Below are 21,370 nucleotides of genomic sequence, written 5' to 3'. Positions count from 1 at the left end.
CAAAGTTTTGATAGCTGCCTTACTTTAGCTCCCTTTGTTAAAGTTTTAGGGTATCTGATGTGACTTTGTGAAGACTTCTTTATGGTTAAGAGCAGAGCAGAGGAGCTGCATTGGCTTGTGCACAGATGTCTCTAATGATGATTGTTAAGGGCATGTCATTGGAAAAAGGAGATGATGATTTCATAGGGGGTTTGGAGTCTCCGAATGCTGTAAATAATGAAGCTGTCTTTCAGATTCCGAAAACTCAGAGCACAGTTACTCTAATAAAGAGAGGCGGACGATAAGGTAAACATAGAACTTTATAGGCATTAATTCATTCATTCATTATCTGTAAGCGCTTATCCAGTTCAGGGTCGCGGTGGGTCCAGAGCCTACCTGGAATCATTGGGCGCAAGGCGGGAATACACCCTGGAGGGGGCGCCAGTCCTTCACAGAGCAACACACACACTCACACACATTCACTCACACACTCACACCTACGGACACTTTTGAGTCGCTAATCCACCTACCAACGTGTGTTTTTGGACCGTGGGAGGAAACCGGAGCACCCGGAGGAAACCCACACAGACACAGGGAGAACTCCTCACAGACAGTCACCCGGAGTGGGACTCAAACCCACAACCTCCAGGTCCCTGGAGCTGTGTGACAGTGACACTACCTGCTGTGCCACCGTTTATTTGAGGTTTCCAGTGTTTCTAAAACCAGTTTAACAACCCTTTTCTACATAATGATTCAATGCTATTGTGTTTTTAAGAACAAAAGATATCCCCAGTATTGTCATCAAAGTGATATAATATGACAGTGAATCATGATACTGATATATATTCTAATAATGCATACCTATACTAATTAGTTACAGGAAGTCGGTAGCCATTCTCAGCCCTCAGCACTTTCACTTTATTCTTACTGGAAAAGCCATTCTATACTGTGCAACCCACTCCTCTGTCAGTAGCTTATCGAGTGACGTCTTTGACTTTGTCCTTGTTCACCCGAGGACAGTGAGCTTGTATTGATCCCAGCTCAGATAAACATTTTCCTTCTGTTAATTGTTGTGCCAAGCCCATTAGCTGACCGCTAAAGCTCCACAATCACAATCAACGCTTGGATGGGCGTGAAATCTTGTGCAATTTACAATCTCCACCTCGAATTCTCGGCAGTAATGACTTGAGACCTGGAGCAAGTTTTGCCAGTGCTCATAAGTCACTCATGCGTCCAAAAGCATCACCAGCGCCGTAACTAATCAATCAATTCAACATTAAAATGGAGAAGCTAGTAAAGCATTTGGAAATTGTTGGGCCTGAGATATTTCCAGGCTCAAGGGAAAGGGAAAGAAAAAAAAAAAAGTTGACGATTTATTAGGCCTCAATGACAGTCCTTGTCATTTGTTTGGCATTTGGAGACAATGGCAGCATGTGCTTGAGGCTGAAGTGGAGGGAATGTGAAGTGCACCAGCGTTAGTCTCCGCCCCTAATGTCCTCTGAAGAGTAAGGCCACATCAGTGGGCTGTGTGTGTGCATGTGTCTGAGGAGACAGATCGATGCTGTTAGGACCCAGCGCCACTGTGTTGTGTTTGTTTACTTGGGGGGGCTCCTAGAGCCTGGCTCCTCGGAGCCGAAGCCAGACAGACAGTGGCAGCTCCTCGCCTCTGTCTTTTCATAATTGATCAGGGGGATGGCTGCCATCCCAGAGGGTTAAGACGTGGCAACTTTTTTTTTTTTCTTCTTTCCTTTCTGTCTCCTCTCTTTCTCTCCCCCTCTTCTCTCTCTCTTTCTCTGTCTCTCCCAGTCCCCCTCTTTCTCTCTCTCTCTCTCTCTCTCTCTCTCTCTCTCTCTCTCTCTCTTTCTCCCTCTCCCTGTTTGCTCAGCATCTCAATGTACTAGTTCAAACATTGTTCTCACCAGCTGGCAGAGCGGTGCCATATGCACATCCTGTCAAGGCAGCTGTTGTCATGGATACTGGCAAGCACCAGAAAATAAAACAACCCCTTGATTTCTGCAGGAAGAAGTGTCACTCTTTATCTAAAGCAGGTTTTTTTTCCTCCCTCGCTCCTCACCTTGTCTCTCTCCACTTGAAGCAACACCTGTGAACATATTGTTTTGTTTATTTATTTATTTTTTTAAAGTCTATTGTTGTTGTGCTTTTGGGAGCCATAGTTTGCAGCTGCACTGGAGAGGCCTGTTTCTCTTGCCTTTCAGTGCTGGATAAAGCATGAAGAAGTTGTAAGACTGGCCTCACTGCGAGCTTAGCTCTGGAAGTTACTGTAGATACAGTGCATGGACAACACATTACATCACCCCCCTACCATTGCTATCATCTTACGTACAGAAAAGAAAGAAAAAATATAGAAAAGTATTGTTTCGTTTTTTTCCCCCCCAAGTTTCCTTGCATTTCCATGCTTGCAACATTAGGTACAAGTCTTCCCCTTGGAGAAGGCACAGTAGGCAGCCGGTATGATTAGGTCTAGAAAGCCCATTTTCTCCTTCTCTGCTCATAAGCACCGCTAATGCACAGTGTAAAACCCCAGCTCCTTGTTAATTCACTCCTAAGGTAATCTGATGTTGATTTTGTCAACTTTAATTACAGCTTGTAGGAACACTTCACATCGCCTGCCTCTACTTCAAATTGATATTATGAATATGCAAATGGGCTGGTAATTTGCGGAGAAGTGGGTATTTCAGTTGAGCACACACTAGACAGGTCAATTCTACTGACGCGCTCTGTGGTTTTTTCACCCGCACTTCAGGGGTGCTTTAGACAAACTGTATTTATTCTTCATCACGGCTTCGTGGATCATCATGAAAAATGTATAATATTTGCCCTGGTATTTCAGGCTTCATCTTAAAACCGAAGTCAGAAAGGACTTTGTGGGATTGGTGCTGCCTCTGCTCAGTCTTCATATGTGTGTGTCAAAGTGCTGGATGGAAGAAAGACCAAAAAAAATCTAATTTTGCTGCCCTCTACCTATTCTCTTTTTTCTTTTTTTTTCTTTTTCTTTTTTCGCAGGCCCTACAAGCAGCAAGGCAATTACTCTTACAGCAACCAGGCAGTGGCCTGAAGTCTCCAAAGAACAACGACAAACAGCGTCCGCTGCAGGTGAGCAGCTCCTCGCTAATCTCTTAAGTCCATCCATAATACATGGTGCTCTGGAAAAGATTTCCTCTGTTCCACCAGTCTGTTTGATTTGGCAATGTAATTCTGGACTTGTCACTGAAATTCTAAACCTGTCAGGTCTGCCCTTCTCGGAAGACACACACACACACACACACACACTCGCACAAGATACATCATTCTTTACTGAACTTCATGCTGCCCACTTGAGCAGTACCTCAATTCTTTCGTCAGGCTTTTTGACACGAGGCTACGCACACCTCGCGTATGTAGGGCAGTAATACAAGAATACAGGACCGAAAATGTTTATTCAGTTGTATTCCATGTCTAATAAACAGGAGTTCCCATTTGAATAGGCAGGAATATTCCTGAAGGCACAAAAGGCAATTGGGACCGCCCGATTAAAATTCTATTTAAAAATGTGCGCAAATAAAAACAGTCGTGTTTAAGACCACATTTCCAGAGGCAGCAAGAACACCTAGAAATGCGTGCCCTGTTGAAAGCCGACGTCCACAAGCAGCAAGACAGACGATTGTTTTGTCTGTGTTTTCTCAGAGAAAATATGAATCATGGTGATGTGAGGAAATCACAAAATTATAGAGAAGGACGTGGTGGATGTTGATGGCTTTTAAGTGCTTCTGAGGTACACTGAGCCAAACTTGCCCCAGTCATAGCCTCATGTGCTTTTTAGCTAGAGCTAGAAATGAGTGGTACACAGTATTTTAGACATAGAACATATACGTGGACGTACATCTTAATATTTATTATTATTCAGTCCCAGATCACTATTATAAAAGCTGTCTGTGTAAACAATACTAAGCTCATACATGTGGCTGGTTTAATGGGGTTTTGAGTCGTTTACTTCATAAATATGTTCATGCCTGGCCTCACCTACACTTCATTCCACAGTTTAAACAAATATAATGCAGTGATACATAATTCAATTGGTGTGTAATTGTATTATAACGTGGATCAGCCAATCAGATTTATGATCTAGCCAGAGAATGATTGATATTTTAATGGCAAAGGTCCTTCATTTTAGATGGATAATCTCCTGCTAATGACAGTTGCTTATCCCATCCCTACCTGCTAACAATGAAAGAATAATAATGCCCATTGTGACAATATGCTTGTCACATACTCAGTGTGTTATTTGCAGTTATGCATGATTGCATTAATATGTATTCTTTCCAGGATAACTCTTACACAAATCAGCCATACATTTGCACACACAGGAACACCAGTGTGAATGGCAGCTTGCTGAAGACTTGCCCACACTGTAGTATATTCTAAGTAGCTGCCATTTGAACTCCTCCAAGATAATTTGCCATGCTGATTCCAGCTGCGCTCTATTTCTGTTGACAGTGATTTGGTAAAGGTCACGATAGCATTGTGCGTGATGCTTTCCCCTCGTGCCAGAGCTGTTTACTCCTTTCCTGTCAAGGAAACTTATTAGGCCATTTCTCTCACATCTTCACAATGCAAATGCAGCATTCGTTTCCTGCTCGAAATTATGTAAGCACTTGACATCTGCCCGGGCTCTGTATTTTTAGGTTCAGACTGAAGTGTGAGAGTGTGTGCTCTCCTCCCTGCTAATAAGTGCTATCAGGGAGTAGTGGTTTACCTCATTAGTACTCTGTGCATTTAATTAAAGAAAGGGAAAATTGGCGTTAACCCTCATCGTTAATATTTTCACAGAGTATAACAATGGCGACACCTTCAATTGGAGTCACACCCCTGTGTATCTAATTATGTGATGGCAAAAGATAAGCTCGGCGAAGAGTGCCATCGTACGGCCTCATTGGAATCAGTCAAATCTTGTCTCTCCTGAATGTTAATACACTCAGACTTATCACTACAAATATGCATCTTGTATGAGAGAATTCATAACTCTGGGATTTTTTTTTTTTCTCTTTCTCAGAACGCGAGACATTAGTTGTAAAACAAAGTCTAGCAGGACGAGGTATTGAATACGCTGAGCCTATTGAATTTTCCTAGTCCTCTGTATACTTAGAGAATGGATTCCCGACGCTCTTCGTGACTACAAATTGCCACACGTACAGCACAATACTTCAGACGAGAGCACGGTGATATTGGCTGAGGAAAGTCTGTGATAACTGTCGGCCAAGGACCGAGGCTCTGACTCTAATAACACTAGAGAACAGTAAATATTGAATATTTACATTTGCTTACTCCATCCTTGCCTCATGTTAGCCGTATGAATCAATATGAATCAGGTGCTTGTTGAGTTATGTCTAACAGACTGTGGTTAATCAGTGTTATTGGGCCTCGCTTTGTTAACATCTTCAGTTTTGGGAATTAATGGACAGAGTGTCTTGGGAATGGTAAAGTTTTAAAACATGATCCTTGGGTATCTGTCTCGGTTATTTATTTTTTCTCTCCTGTTTTTGACCCAGCTTAGACTGTATTGCAGTAAACTACTTACTCAGTAGCGCCCCTGCACCTTGCTTGATTGGACCCTCATTTCAGTAAGCGAGAACCCGTTTACGCCCGACACTGACAAATCCCGGCGTTTTCCTCGCAGGAGGAAGGGGAAACGATCCATACATCATGGCGTATAAATTATTTACCACACTAGCATCTAAGTGCTGCGGCGTGCAGTTTTAATTACTTGCATTAGTGTCTAAAGGCTCTCGCCTGACTAATTCTATCCGTTGCCTCATCTGAGGCTGTTGACGTGCACACAAGCTGCTTTTCCACATTTGCGTAATGTGACAGGTCTATTATTACCCAGTAAGCCCACGGGAGCACTCAATAAACACCTATTTCTCTCCCGTAAATCCCCGCGCCTTCGCCACACTGCTTACAAGGATTTCCCAAGGCACACAACAGCCTTCTCGCGTCTCTGCGCCTCTTTCTCCCTCCGCATGGCAATATCTCCACCGCATTTTATACACTGACATTTAAAACACAAATAAAGGAGCGACGAGGACGAAAGGGAAGGCGGATTACAGCCAGCTCTTGCGCCTGACAATCGTGCCCCCCCCCTACCCCCCCCCCCTTTCCCTCCAGATCAGCTCAGTTGTCATTCCGCATCTCTAAGCTGTGTGTTAGTTTGTTTGTTTGCCATTGTCGCGCCCCATTCTTCAGCCGATGCGTGCAAGCCACCTAATCGTCTCATCCTGGTGGCAGAATGGGCATTTAACAGAGTAAGAACAGCTGCCGGAGCTCAGTGCTGACACATGCAAGGTGCGCGCTGAATGAGAATGGCGAGAAAACGCAGGCTGAGCAAACACCGAGCCTGCCATGCCAACATGTGTTTGTGCAGGGGGTGGTGTGATCGAGCACAGCCGCCTAGATGTCAGAGCATAGTGTAAAGAGGGAGCACTGACCCCTGCCCCGTGGTCAGAGAAGGGCCTGCGAGTGCTAGGGAGGCATTAACGAGTCAGAGGAACACAATAAGAGAGCGAACAAAAGCAGTCTGAGCCTCAGCACCCACGGACATGCCACTAGCTCAACACAAACAGCCACAGGCCCGCAAGGGCTGACGTTTCCATGGACGAAAGGAACCACTTCTGGACACGCTGACCTTTGGTACACTCCAGGTCCAGCACTCTCTAAGCAAATGCAACTTTTAAATAGGAAAAAAAAAAACTCTCAGCTCCCGCTCTACTCTTTCTGCACAGTTTACTCCCCATGCGTGAGGCTGAACGGGGGGCTGCATCAGGCCCAGCGGTTGGCATGGTTTTCTGGATGAAAGGAGAATACAGGCCGGGAGATAGCCCACCCAATCACGCCGTGAGCACTGGGCCATCCTCAGGGTGTCACCGCTTTAAAGGTCACTGCCGCACACATCTCATCAAAAGCGCCACATTCCTGCGCCATGTTCCTTAAAATTCATCTACTTAGCCTGCCAACTGGAACCGTGCGAAAAAGCCAGCTGAATTTATAGAGAGACATATGCTCCCACATTAACATTTATTATTAACTCTGCTCCCCCTGGTGGGATCGCAAGGAGAAATGGAGAAGCGAATGGTTATTGTAGAGGAAAGAAAAGACTTACATGGGGGACCTTTGGAGGGTTAAAAGTATGTCGGCATATTTCTCTCTTGGACACCTTCGGTTATTGCCTTTGTAACCAGAAAACAAGTTTTTTTTTTCTTCCCCCCCCCCCCCCCCCTTTCCCGGCTGGGTAAATTGCAGGGGACAGCATGCAGGATTCATCATTGTGATGCAAAAGAAGTTGGAGTATAACCCTAAGGCTAGAGGTAGGGAGAAGAGGGGTGGGGGGGGGGAGGAAAAAAAAGGAGTGCCACAGCGCTTTGATGTAGCAGCAACAAATTTACCTTCTGACAGAAGATTCATGGGAGCAATAAACGAGTTCTAGCAGCCCTTACACATGCAATCTGATTACTCTGGCCAGGGTGTTAATTGGATCCTAACTGGCAGATCTGATATGTGTAGCCCAGTGGAGGGAAGTCTTTCCAAGTGATGAACTAAAATTCGCCGAGTTGCTTGAAGCTCATGTAATTTACTGCGTGTCATTTGATGAAGCGCTGGATCCGATGGACTCCCTATTACCTGTGACATCACAGAGCACAAGAAAGAAAGAGAGAGAGTGAGAGAGAGATGAATTTTCCTTGTGAGTATTACACAATACAGCCCTTTAATTATGGTGGTGTGGACATGAGGTTTCTCTTTAACAGAAAAAAATGGAATTTAAGTCCTTAAAGCTCCTTACAGTAGCTTGCAAGCATCCTCAGGCCTTGCTTCATCTAACGTGGTTCAAGATCAAGAGCACTTGTTAGGCCGGCTGGGGTGCATTCATATTTGAAAGGTTTTTTTTTTTTCTTCAATTCCTTACATTACTTTATCTCTGCTTTTCTTCCCTAGCTCTTTAAGGCTCATTATAGCTTCCTGGAAAGCACAGGCAGGCAGGCAGGCTCAGCACAGAAGTCTCCATCTGTAGTACAACGTGTGTGATCCTTCCCTGTATTGATGGAAATGAAAGCATGATTATCTACATGGAGATAAATCTTTGTGGAGGGTCTATTGTATCACCATTACCCCTCCAGCTCTTCTAATGGAGCACTACATCCACTTTATCATCACTTTAAATGCATTACACTTCCCATAGTGTGTTGCCGAACTGCAAAATAAATTGATTTGGGAAAAACGTTCCTGTAATCTACTTAACTCCGGTCCCGAGGATCGCTCGCATTGATCCCCTAATCCGAATGATCTTTCCTTTGTGTGCGCGTCTAGGAGAACGATTGTAAAGGTATGTGAAAGAGTATATGTTATACTCGTATCTTCATTGGCCACTGCTCCCGTACCTCAGTGCTTCCTCTGTAAAGCAGCCCCTCTATCAATAAAGCCCTGGCTGGCATGGCTATTAATTGCAGAGTGAATTAGCAGTGTCAGCTCAGCAGAAGTGGAGGGGTCAACCAGCACTCTGCGGTGGTCCGACTTTGGGACTCGTCGTCCCTCTGGAGTCTGGGATTGAGATGAATTAGTGAGTGTGGAATCCCACTCTCTCTCTCTCTCTCTCTCTCTCTCTCTCTCTCTCTCTCTCTCTCTCTCTTTCACTGTTCTTCTCCTTCGCATTCTCTGATCCAGCCAGGCTTTTACACCTTAATTAACACAGCGGCTCTCACTGCCAAGCAGCTGAAGTAATTACCACCCCACGCCCCTCCATTTCTCATTTTATTTATCTTAACAGTATCTGTGGCGAGTGTCGCCATCGTCCCCTCTTCTGAAGTGGCCACATTATTCATCCCATTCAGCGGCCTGCCTGCCTATTCCACACATCTAATCTGGGCCTTCCTTTACTTAGCCTGTGAATGGTGCGGAAGTGGTGAATTGAACCGGCTCGCGCTAACTGTTTTGGCTCTAACCCTGCTTGTGTATCTGGGAGGTGATAATCTGACAAAGAACCCCTGGCCGTTGTCGTGGGGATACACCAGTAGTGCTAATATTGCCTGTCTTTGTCAAATTAGTGGGAGAGAAGTGAAAAGTGTTTTGAAATGGTGAAAACACTGCGTGGCTCTTAATAAGAGGCACTAAAAGGAAGACTATGCTTTATTCCCGCCTTTGCCCGATTTAGAAATGGTAAAGAGCCCCGCACGCTGGTTTTGGCAGGTGCTCACTGAACAAAATAAGTGCCAACATCTATTCTGGTTTGAGCAGATGTTTTTCACAAGGGATCCAACATCTTGTGTCATTTATCTAGGACATTTAGCTTTGTCTTTAACAGATATTTTCTATATCTGCATGTATCTGCCATAAAAAAAATAATAATAATAATAATAATAATAATAATAATAAAAATAAAAAGATTCCTGATCTCAATAAGAGTGAACAGCCACCATAATTCTAGGTTTTTCAAAAGATACCATGATCTAAATATTTTACTTAAAACGTCATGACCTCATCATTCATCATTTCATCTCCAAAATCGAAGAAAACATTTTCTTTACTTTCAATGAAAGTCAGCGTACAAAGAATTTATTCCAAGAATGATGCATTTCTATTGGTGAATTCATCATGGAATTTTCACACATTATGAAAGACAGCTGCTGTTTTCAAATGATGCAGTAAAGTAAGAACTGACAAAATTTGTTGTACATGTTTTTCTTTGGACATTTCCATTCCATTTAAGCAGATAAATGGTGTTTTGCCAACTCCAGATGTTTTCTTGCTGCGTGTGTAAAACAACACACTGTGGGTTAGATAGAAGTTCAACAGTTACCCACCAGATATGAGTAGACAAAAAAAAGATTCCTGATCAAATTTGGAGGGAACAGCAGCTTGTTGCAAACGTGCACGCCATGATTCCGTGTTTTCCAAATGGTATCATGTTCTAAACTGTTCACTTAAAGCTACACGACCCCTTCCACTCTAACAATGAAATGCATATTATCCTAAGTTCAGATTTCCATAGTGTAATTGATTTTTTGCCAGCTCCTCTAGATTTCTTGCTGTGTGTGAAACTCTACACACACTGTGGGCTAAATAGGAGTTCAAAAATTGCCTACCGCTCCTGAGAAGATAGCCTTTCTCAGAGAGATAGAGCGAGTGAGAGAATTAGAGGGCTTTAAGTGTGGTAAGAACCCCATAAAGATGTGCTTGTTCTTCATGAGGGCCAGTGATGTTTTCTCATCACCAGCCAATTTGAAGGTCTTTGTTGTGCGCTGGCTCTCAGGTGCAGGGGCTCATAGCTCTGGAGAGCAGGTCAATGGAGATCATCTGGTTAGCTTTCATTTCATTCTTCAGTTCGTGTGGAAATACAGCAAGGATCTGGTTTTATTTTTGACCACGTTATGCCAATAGCCGCTCAGGAGGGCTGTGAACCTGAGCACAGACCGAGGGAAAGTGAACTTGTTCTGGATCCTGGTCTTTATTACTTTGTCAATGAAAACGCTCTCTAATCAGTGTCCCCAGCCAGGGTCTGGAGTGGGGCTGATTTTAGATGATTCTTTAAGAATCCCATTTGTCCTGAGTGTGCAGTAATAGAATTTTGGTGGAACCGCTGGGGGGTTCTATTGTTGACTATCATGGCTGTGCTCTTGGTGTGGCGTCTCCGCCGGAGAGCCACCCATTGTCTGCGGCTGTTTACCGCTCGACCCCTCCTGTAAATGCTCATTAATTTTGTCCCTTCTCGGCAAAATCATTTCCAGGAGAGGCAATTCAGCCTCTGTTCCTTTCAATTCACCCGACTTGTCAATCATCCCCCGGTGCAGTATCCAGCGGAATGGAGGTGTTATATTCCGCCAATTATCATGTCATATACTCGAAAATGTAAATGAACGTGTGTGTAAAATTAAATTTATGGGTTGTCAGTGAAGAATAAGAACCAGGAGAGCAATTACTTATCTGCTTTCATCTTTCAAGCTCTGATACATCAGGCAGAAAAGCACGCCTTTAAATGCTGGAATTAGCATTGTGCAGGGCTCGCAGTGAATGGGCCGGGGCCCTCCACTTTGCCTTTCTCCTCTCGCCTCTTTTTGTTTGGAAGAGCGATGAAATGAAGATGATTATCATCCATCTCTCCACTAAAAAGCTAATGAAAGGCTGAAAGGCGCTTCCTGACTTCATTTGTTTGCTGTTTTCTCTCTCCCTTTGTCAGGACGGGCTTCTTGCTCGCTGCCTCTGAAACGATTAGGAATCACATGCTTTCAGGAGCCCCGCTCGGCGCCTGTTTTACTGCACGTAATCGGACCGGATAGATAAATAAACTAATACTGCATTGTGCAGAAATTTACATGTTTATTGTATTCAGTGGACTGTAGAGCCACCAAGGTTTCTTTTGTTATTCCCCAAAAGCTCATTTAAATAGACAAATAATGAGCGTAATGAGAACATCTCCTCTTGCGTTTCTGCGCTTTGGTCTTTGTATTGTCATTTAGTCCAACGCAGTACCCCGCTTGAACCTGGGGGTAATTACACATCACAAATGTGTCTTAAGGTTTAATAACATTGAAGGTGTAAGCATCCATTTGCATAATTACATGCAGCTGTTTAATTTGTGACTTTGTTGCTTTGTTCTTTGTTTTATTTTCTCCCTTTCCTCTCCTATCACTTTCTCTTTCCCTAGAGAGTGTTGGAGGGAGAGAAAGACAGAGAGAGAGAGAATGAGTCAGTGTGGTGTCTGACTGTGTGTGTGTGTGTGTGTCAGCTCTTCCATGGCAGGGCTTGTTGAGTTTTGGGGCCAGTCTAATGAAGAATGGTGCTTGGATTTGTTTGAATATGAATATGAATGTGCAGTGAGGATAGAGTGTGACCTTCAGCTGTGCGACTCAGTTCATCAGGATTAGTCAAGCTGGGCGATCAGGAGCGCTAATGCATAATGACTTCTAAAATGAAAAATGTGTAGTGACCATGCAAATGTCTCTGCTAATCAAAGAGGGGAACCTGAGCCAGGGCGAGTGAGGAGAGCAAAACAAGGACGTGTCAAGGCCCCGAGAGCTCGGATGTATGGAAAGCAATCAAGCAGCTTGATTAGCCAGCGTGAGGGGCGCCAGTATCTTCGCAGCCCGTGACACACACCCCACACACTTCAGCCTCACACCTCTGAGTCCACTTCCCCACCACACTAGCCAACACTGACACTCTGCTCCATATTACTTCTTAAGCTACAATAAAAATGCCTTAAATAAAACGCTATGAAACTGTAGGGGTCAAAACAACCCTTTTATCTCTGAAACGGTTGTAACTTTATAAGAGAAGAAGAAAAACATTCTAATTTGGAGCATTTCTGTTGGTTGATTCAAGAGGTTTTTTGTTTGTTTGTTTGTTTGTTTTTAAACAAATATAAATAAAGGTATAACATTTTGACCTGAGCATTCATTACATAAACAAAAGTTATCAAGAGCTTATATAAGTCCCTATAGATGTGAAACACTTTATGGAAGTCACTTGCACTTTCACAAACTCACTCACTCACTCACTAATGGTTTACACAGTGCTCCACAAGGGGGTGCTGTTCCTTGCTTCAGATCATTTACACCATTTTTCTTGTTTTGCGAATGCATGTTGAAAGTTACTGAATCCTGTCTCTAGTGTTGTTTCAGCCAATGGTGTAGATTTGCTCTTGACATTGATTAAACCTATAAAAATTAATGTTGTGCAGTTAATTTCCAAACCATGTTATTCATAGCTACAGACGATGTTAGCCTGCTGTTATTATGATGGACTCATTTAATTAGCGAACTTGACTTTAAGTGACTTACATGTTTTTTTTGAAAAATAGCTCTGTATGTCCACCTTCTTCTTTTTTGTTGCCATCCTCACTCGCTCTTGACACCCGTGTCACCCACAATGCACCTGAGTTTTCACAGTTATACTCGCTTATGACCGGAAAGTTTTCCTTCCAGTTTTGGCGCTGCTCACAACCAAACTACAGAGACTCACGTGAGAGCAGGGCACAGCCAATCACACTGGTCATATGTGTTATGGGGAGGTAGGACTCGAATTAAGAACTTGATTTAACTCTTTCTGCACCTCTAGGTTAATGAGACGTTGACAGATGGATATTTTTTGTTTGTTTTGGAGGGGATCAAATTATTGGTGAGGACAATTCAATAATCACTGGATATTGGTGGGGACACCAATTCTACACCCTTGGTTTCAGCACATCCACAGATAAAGAAAAAATTGAGGTCATTTTAAGAATACACCCCCCCCCCAAAAAAAAAAAAACTGTTTACCATTAAACTTCAGGACTCTTAGAAAGTTCTACGATAACTTCAGTCTCCAGTTTCTCTGTTTCCTGGCCTCTCCACACAGAATAAACATTTTCATGTATTTTTTACATTCAGTATTTAATTTTTAAGCACACAGAAAGAACTGAGAAGACATAGTATACAGGTTTTAACGCACATTTTTTCTACTAATACGTGCGGAGGCACTCAAAGTGTGCAACAGAAAAAAAGTTGGATGCAGTTGCTCTATTTATGTGGGTATTTCTGAAGTCACTGCTGTCTAATAAAAATTGGGCTGCAAAAATATTTTCTTTGTTTTGTTTTCACACACTCATACACACAAACAGAGAGAGAGAGAGAGAGAGAGAGAGAGAGAGAATAAAAAAGTTCTCTGCACAGTTTGACAGCTGGTATTTTAATGATTCTTATCACCTAAAAAATGACATGAATTTTTTAAAATGACATCTTCAAGAGGAATTGTGCCTCTGGCTGCTTTCGTGTGTGAGAGTGCAACTTGAGAAACTTCTGTGTACGGTTTGAAGCATCTGGTAATTCCGTTCACCTTTCTATAAACAGAAGAAGCTCAAGCTCTTCTTCAGTGAGATCTCTGCACAGAGAGAGAAAAAGCAGAGAGAGCGCTCACATGCAAACACAGGCACACTTGCAGTCTGCATCTGTCTCTGCTCTGCACTTCTACAGGCCAAGTGTTCCTGCTGTCTAGTGGAAATGTGTAGCGCTGGGAATGCCTAAGGGAGTTCAAAGGTTCAGCTAATTAAGGTCCTTTTCTATTTAAAGTGCGGTGCTTTTCCCATTGAGGGAACTGACAAAAAATATATATAAAAAAAAAAAAAAACACACACAGCACGCATTCAGCTTGCCGTTTAGAGGGCTCCAGCAAGACAGATACCACAGTGCTTTAGCCTGGCACACATGCATCAGTGAGCAGAAGGTGGAACAGGGCTGATCTTTTTCTCTCCTTTCTCTCGCTTTCTTTGCATCTCTATCTCTCTCTGTCTCTCTGTCTCCAGGTGCCGGTGTCAGTGGCCATGATGAGTCCGCAGGTCATCACTCCGCAGCAGATGCAGCAGATCCTCCAGCAGCAGGTCCTCTCCCCTCAGCAGCTCCAGGCCCTTCTACAGCAACAGCAAGCAGTCATGCTGCAGCAGGTACATTCACACGCAGCCAGAATCTTATCCATATGCACATGATTTGCACTTTTTCGAATCAAATTCACCACACATCCTTATAGAAGAGGGCACACGCATATTCCCGTCCCACTCCTGTCCTTGACGTTAGATGAAGGAAACAATAATGGACAGGCGTATAATTAGGTGTTTTCAGTAGGGACGTCTTTCAGGGACTGACACAGCACAGACGTAACCGAGGCTGACAGGAGAGACCTCAGCACGCCCAAGCATCACTTGCCAGGCCACTTGGAACATGACCCTCCTTTAACCCCTTAAACTACAGGCTTTTTATTCAGTTCAGTGTAAGACTTAGCAAGTAACTATTGTGAATTGTTCGATAACACATCTGAAACTAATTTGTACGTTATCTGAGTATGGTGGCGTTCAGGTAAGGGGTGTTGTAAGCACATTCCTACTACTGTTAATGATGATGGTAGTAAACAGTTCTATATTCTTATCAGAGTAGGTTCTGGTTTAGTTTTAGTTTAAAATATGTTTAAACAAAGCAAGGTCTTTTTATTTATCATTTTTTAATATGCATGCTGTGACCAAATCCCATCCACCAATAAGTTCATCCATCGATAAAAATCCAGTTGTTGAGGCAGTCATTGTTGTGTGTATCAAATATTTTTCAAAGGCTTAGCCAATCAGGTATTAAGACAAGAACTCAGGGTTATATGTTAACATATGAGTCCCTGAACGTTTAAAGGGTTAAAAATGCTTCTAGAAGTGTTAACGCAGTCACAGCTCCATTAGTTTTCATAATAACAACTGCATCAAGACCAAAGCCGAACAGCCATGTTCCTAAAGGGGCTCCTAAGGCCAGGCCTCCGTGGAGGAGAGCAGAAATGTGTTAAAGGCATTAATTCACAGTGATGAATCCACTCCTCTGAGTGTGCTGTATTCACTTCAGCATTTCACTGCCTGTCAAGGCATCAAGAGAAGAAATATATAGCGCTGGTGATTAATCGGTCCTCCTGCAGTAACGTGCAGGCATATTTAAGGCCCATATGGAGAAGTGCGAGGGGAAGCACTAGTCTGCGATGGTCGCCCTCTGAGCGAAAGTTATTTATGAGCACACAGCAGTGCTTTCAGGCCTGTGGTGCGGCCACAGTAGCACGGAGCTGGCCACGGATTTGTTTGTTCAATTGTTTTTCAGCTGTCAGGTATGAACTTGGGGAACTCCGTGGCACAAGTTCTGTTTGTAGTAATAAAAAAAAACAGCAAGAGCACCCAAAAGACTGAGAAAGCACAGCACTTTCAATTCAATCCATTTAAGTTATTGTTATTTATGGTCTGCACTCTCTAAGGTTGCTTTTTTTTTATTAGTGTCTATGCTCAGAGGATCCAGAGAACCGTTCTTCATTGTGTATATAACTGTGTGTCCACAGCAACACTTGCAGGAATTCTACAAGAAGCAACAGGAGCAGCTCCATCTCCAGCTTCTGCAGCAGCAGCACCCCAGCAAACAGGCAAAAGAGGTACAACATGGCCGCAAACACTGTATATACATATATTCATGTATGGATAGAATAGAACAGAATATATACGTACTGTGATACTATTGCTGTCTCAATCCACCTTACAAGACATTAGTGAATAAGTAATTAATATTTTAATGCATTTCAGTGGAAGTGAACTTCCTTTGTGTTTTGTGGGTGGGACACGTTTGCATGGGTTTAGAGAGTAACATAGGAGCAAAGTAATCAGATTCCTTTACCTCAGCGCAGTTTGTAAGGGCTTATTAGATATACAGGGTTAGTCTTAATATATACACATATCAAATATATAAAAATATGAAGATTAAAGTATATTCTAACACAGATGTTCAGTCTCTATTTGCTCAAGTTTGAAGCAGTTTGAAAAGAATAATAAAAAAAAAAAACATTAGCACCTGCCCATTAGCATTAGCATTAGCATGTTGCTTCTTTCTGTTCTTTTACCAAATACAAGAAAAGTGTCGACCTTATTGCCTGGTATATTTGACTTTATGGTGCAAATGCAGCAGCTAGAGATCCGTTTTGAAAATTCCAGAGTTTTCCTTTCACAGCAGAAAGTTCCTGTCCATCTACTTCACTCAGCAGTGAAGCGAGTTCTGCTGACTCCATGGAACGCAGGAAGGAGTCACTCTTCTTTCATGTTAAAGGAACTTTATAGGGAAAGTCTGTACAGAGAGTGTGTTCTAATGGCTACTAAGAAAGCTCCACGCTGACAGGGCTAGCGCGGCGGACAGGCTTTGGCAGGTGTCAGGCTAGTGGAGGATGCAGAGCGAGAGCGCTGTTAAAGGCCCTGCGTAGCGAAGGACGGGACAGGGTCCACTGATTAATGAAGCACTACCGCGGGTTCGGGCCGGCGAGCCGAAAAAGTTCGACCACAACACGCTCATAAATCACGCTGACAGTCGGTTCAGAGACCCGTCTGACAGACAGACAAGTAAGAGAGAGAAAGAGAGAGGCTCCGACACAGAGGGACAGGCATCAAAAAGCAGAGCGCAGTGGGGGTGGGTGGGACAAATCCAAACAAAACGTGTTGAAGCAGTTAAATTGATCAGCTAGGTAAGGCAGACTCCCCCTTCCCTTTCCCCTGTCTTTTCCCGTGGCCCATTATGCAGGGCCTACAGGAAGCAGGCCTGACCTCCCGGAGGCTTTGTTTCTGTTTGGATTTGTGAATAGAATTTTCGCAGACCTCCACCATCAAATATGGAATAGAAATTGCTCCCTTATTTCTCTCGGGACGCTGGGGCCAATCCACACAGCTTGCTCCATTATGCAGGCTGTTTTCCAGTGAGCGCTTCACAAGTTCTTGCACCCCCCACCTCTTACACCTCTTCTTCCTCACTCTCTCTTTCCCTCCCTCTTCTCCCCCCATCTTCCCTAAAACTAAAAGAGAAAGGTCTTCCTCAGCAGTGAGTGTGTCCAAGGCTCAAGCTGAAGTGTGATGTGTTGAAGGGCTCCTCTGGGGCCTGCTCTACTCCACTCGCTCTTGTAATTCCTAGCAAAAAAAAAAAGGGGAAGTTAGACTTTTCTCCTGTAATGGGGGTCCCTTTTTTGCAGCCTTTGACTGAGTACTTGGTTGTAATATATTCTGACAGCAGAAGAGAGAGAGAGAGAGAGAGAGAGAGAGGGAGAGAGAGAGAAAGCTGAGGTTTGCATGGTGTCTATGGAAACTCTTTCCTAGATCCCAGTTTACTAATAGACCTCTGGAGACCATGCCCATATTCTACCGAGAACCGAAACTTCAGACATGTTTAAAGCAAACCCCCGAAACCCTGGCGATGACTTCACTTCATAGGACATAGAGACACTATATAATGGTAGTCTTTGACAGATACAATGCATATGACACAGAAATACTATATAATGATATACTTTGACAGATACAATTCCAAGGACATAGAAATAGTGTATAATGGTAGATTTTGACAGATACATTTCACAGCATATAGAAATACTCCATAGTGTTAGACCCTGACAGATACAAGACTTCAGTGCAGACCCATCTCTGGCTTGTCAGGCACATCACAAGTAGAATAAAAATAAAAGGATGTTTTTTTCCTTTGATTTTAACCTCAGTTTCCTAATTTATTGTTTTATTTCTTTAAGCAAAACAATGCGTCATACTCTGTGGTTCTGCTTTGATCGCTTTGAGCTTGCCTTGTTTTTCTGCTGTTGCCTGCCACTGCTGTTGTTGTTGTTTTTTGTTGTTGTTGTTGTTTTGCTCCGGCTTATGCAAGAGGCAGACTAAGCTGGCAGTAAACAAGGCTGGGGGAGGGGGAGCTGGGGGCTGACTGTTTCCTCTCTCTCTCTCTCTCTCTCTCTCTCTCTCTCTCTCTCTCTCTCTCTCTCTCTCTCTCTCTCTCTCTCTCTCTCTCTCTCTCTCTTCATCCCCTCCCTCCCTGCAGCCCCATAAGCTGTAATAGACCATTAGAAATGCAAGACAATTAACTATCTGCGAACGGGGGGAGGAGACTCACCCCTTAACCCACCCTCTCTCATATTATACATACACACTCCCAGAGGCACAGAGAGAGAGAAAGATAGAGAGTGTATGAAAGAAGGAGGGGAGGGAGAGAGTGAAAAGGAGGGAAGAGGAGAATAAAACTGTGGCAGGGTCATATGTATGACAAGCGCAGACTTTCTTGTTAATGTGTGTGATTTTTGTGTGTGTGTGTGTGTGTGTGTGTATGTGTGTGTGTGTCTGTGTACTCTGTCTTCGTCTCCCTCACTATAGCAACAGCAGCAGCAGCATCAGCAGCAGTTAGCGGCGCAGCAGCTGGTGTTTCAGCAGCAGCTCCTGCAGATGCAGCAGCTCCAGCAGCAGCAGCACCTGCTGAACATGCAGCGGCAAGGCCTGCTCTCCCTGCCCCCGGGCGCAGGACAGCCCACACTGCCAGGACAGAGCCTACCACCAGGTAAAGCCCCCATGCAAAGCTTCCGCTTACGTCACATGACTCACACTCACATGCTCAGTCTGTCCACAGCTTTTCTTTCCTTAAACAACTCCTCTCTTTCTCACCCCCTCCATTTTATCCCCTCTAAATCCTTCTCTTGTGTTTGTCTTTTTCTTTTTCTTTCTGGTTTCTTTCTGTTTTTCTTTCTCTCTCTCTCTCTCTCTCTCTCTCTCTCTCTCTCTCTCTCTCTCTCTCTCTCTCTCTCTCTCTCTCTCTCTCTCTCTCTCTCTCTCTCTCTCCCTCTCTCTACTATTCTCCTAAATCTTTATACAGATCTCTTTTAGATATTTCCATTTCCAGTTCTCCCTGTCTCTTTATCTCTATCACTTCCCTCCCTCTTTCTGCCTTCCTGTGTTTCATCTCGTCTTTCACTCTTTATTCCCCTCTTAACTTTATCTTTCTCTGTTTGTCTGCGCTCTCCCTCTGTTTCTCACTTTCTCTCCCTCTCTCTTCTCTCTTTCCTGTCACCTATCTTCCTCTGCCTTTCATCTGTTCTTTTATTTTGCTGTTTGTTTTCCTCCTATCTCTTATTCTCTCTCTCTCTATTTCTCTCTTATTCTCTCACTCTCTGTGTCTCTTCTCTCTCAGGGCTGGTGCCTGTGTGCTTGTTGTTCTCTCTCTGCCTCTCACTCTCTCACTCACTCACTCACTCTCTCTCTCTCTTTCTCTCTCTCTCCCCTCCTCCCTCCCTGGTGTTGTTGTTGTTGTTGTTTACTGCCTTGCAGTGCGAGCCCAGAGAGGAGAAGACGAGGAGCCGTTGCCATTTGCTTTTGCTGGAATAAGCACCTGGTGCTACAGTGGTTACCAAAATGGCGCTGGATAACAATAGTGGCGAAATGGCTCTTAATTGCAGTGCTGTTGGAATGTCCTGGAGTAGAACTGTTGTTGTCTCAACTGAGGGATTACGTGATGATATGATTTTGCAGACAAGCTTGTTTGTGAAGGTATAATCATGGCTAGATGAGTTTCCTCACTGCTGGAAGAGTCTGGCAGGCTGGCAATTTTTGGATTCTGGGTTTGAAGTGGACAGCAGGCGAGAGATGAGCGTCCAAGCGGATCTAACCCCTGTCTATCTGCAAATGCTTAAGACAGACAATGGAGTTTTGGCAAGTTTAAACGGAGAATGCTTGACTCGGCAGAACAGCGCAGGTCCATCTACCTCCAGTGTTTCTTTTACTGTCTGTTGATGTGGAACCCATGGAAGACGACTGAAGCCAAATGGTGTTAGCTGAAATGTGATGATACATGTCCAAGCAGAATTGTCTAAACTTGATGTTTTGTGTTTGTTTGTGTGTGTCCTACAGCTGGTCTGAGCCCAGCCGAGCTCCAGCAGCTGTGGAAGGACGTGACCGGCAGCCACACCATGGAGGATAACGGCCTGAAACACAGTGGCCTGGACCTCAGCACCAACAACTCTTCCTCCACTACCTCCTCCACCAACTCCAAAGCTTCTCCACCCATCTCCCACCATCCCATCTCCAACGGCCAGTCCCCAGCCCTCAACAGCCGCAGAGAGAGGTACTTCTGCGTACATACACACTGACACCGACACAGACACACGTATAGAATTCACATACTGACATGTTTTTACTCTGAATATTGCTTCTGGGCATAAACACACAAGTAGATCATTTAATGTATGTATAAATACAACACATGCTCACAAACACAAACTGCAGGCAGCTGATAAAACTCCTTTTCATGTGAGACATCATCTGATGTGTGAAAAAAAAAGAGAACAGTTGTATTTGTCCCCATTTAGAACAAGAGAGACATGTTTTTTTTCCTAAAGGGAGAGTATGATATTTCCTTGTTTGTTTGCTTGCTCATCAATACTTTATTAAAGCATGTGTAATAATAGTCAAAACAAGGCAAAAGCTCCCCAGGGACCCGAGGACTGTGTGCTTATTGAACGCGCTCCCACTTCTATCAAAAGCATGGAGGTGCATCTCTCAGCAGCAGGCACAAACAGCTAACCTCACTGTACATTAAGTATTTAGCGCCTGCTTTTTCCTTTTGAAATTACCTCGCTTGTAGAGCTTGTCATGTAAACAGAATACATGATGCCGGCGTGGCATTTTTCTCACTGTTTATCCGTGTGATGGTCCTTTTATTTGCTGCTCTGCCGGTGTAAAACAGTGTTCTGCATTCCTGTCTACCTGCTCCATGCATTATTCAGGCTCCTGCTGCCACGCGAGCGACGTGTAGCTAGCGCCAGCCGTCGACGTTGCCAGCGGTGGAGGTGTGGTGTAATTGGGTTAAAGCAGATGCTATCTGAGCAGCCACTTAAGGCCTGCTAAAAAAAAAATTCTATTTATAGAGGAGTCTTCCCTTGAAAGAGAGAAAAGCAGAATTAAATGCAGGAGGAAGGGAAATAATGTTGGAAGCAGAAAAGTCTCTTTTTGTAGTTAAGAGTGTCTCAAGGGCCCACAGCCTCTCGTAATGATCGAGCACAGAGTATT

At 43.9% G+C, this 21,370-nt stretch overlaps 1 protein-coding gene across 4 annotated transcripts in view; it reads left to right on the top strand.

Moving 5' to 3' along the window:
• The window catches only part of foxp2 (forkhead box P2), a 110,710-nt gene that overhangs the window by 65,247 nt on the left and 24,093 nt on the right, over positions 1-21,370 (top strand). For all 4 annotated transcript variants that reach the window (XM_066667353.1, XM_066667351.1, XM_066667349.1 and 1 more), the window contains 5 exons: positions 3,004-3,093; positions 14,300-14,437; positions 15,850-15,939; positions 18,689-18,869; positions 20,213-20,426. In XM_066667353.1, the coding sequence (XP_066523450.1) occupies positions 14,318-14,437; positions 15,850-15,939; positions 18,689-18,869; positions 20,213-20,426 (605 nt within the window). In that variant the 5' untranslated portion in view covers positions 3,004-3,093; positions 14,300-14,317. The remainder of the gene's footprint in view (positions 1-3,003; positions 3,094-14,299; positions 14,438-15,849; positions 15,940-18,688; positions 18,870-20,212; positions 20,427-21,370) is intronic.

This window comes from Hoplias malabaricus, chromosome 4 (assembly GCF_029633855.1).
Source record: "Hoplias malabaricus isolate fHopMal1 chromosome 4, fHopMal1.hap1, whole genome shotgun sequence".
NCBI lineage: Eukaryota > Metazoa > Chordata > Actinopteri > Characiformes > Erythrinidae > Hoplias > Hoplias malabaricus.
Note: the sequence above shows the minus strand (reverse complement) of the source record. Positions and strands in the feature narration are given on the sequence as shown.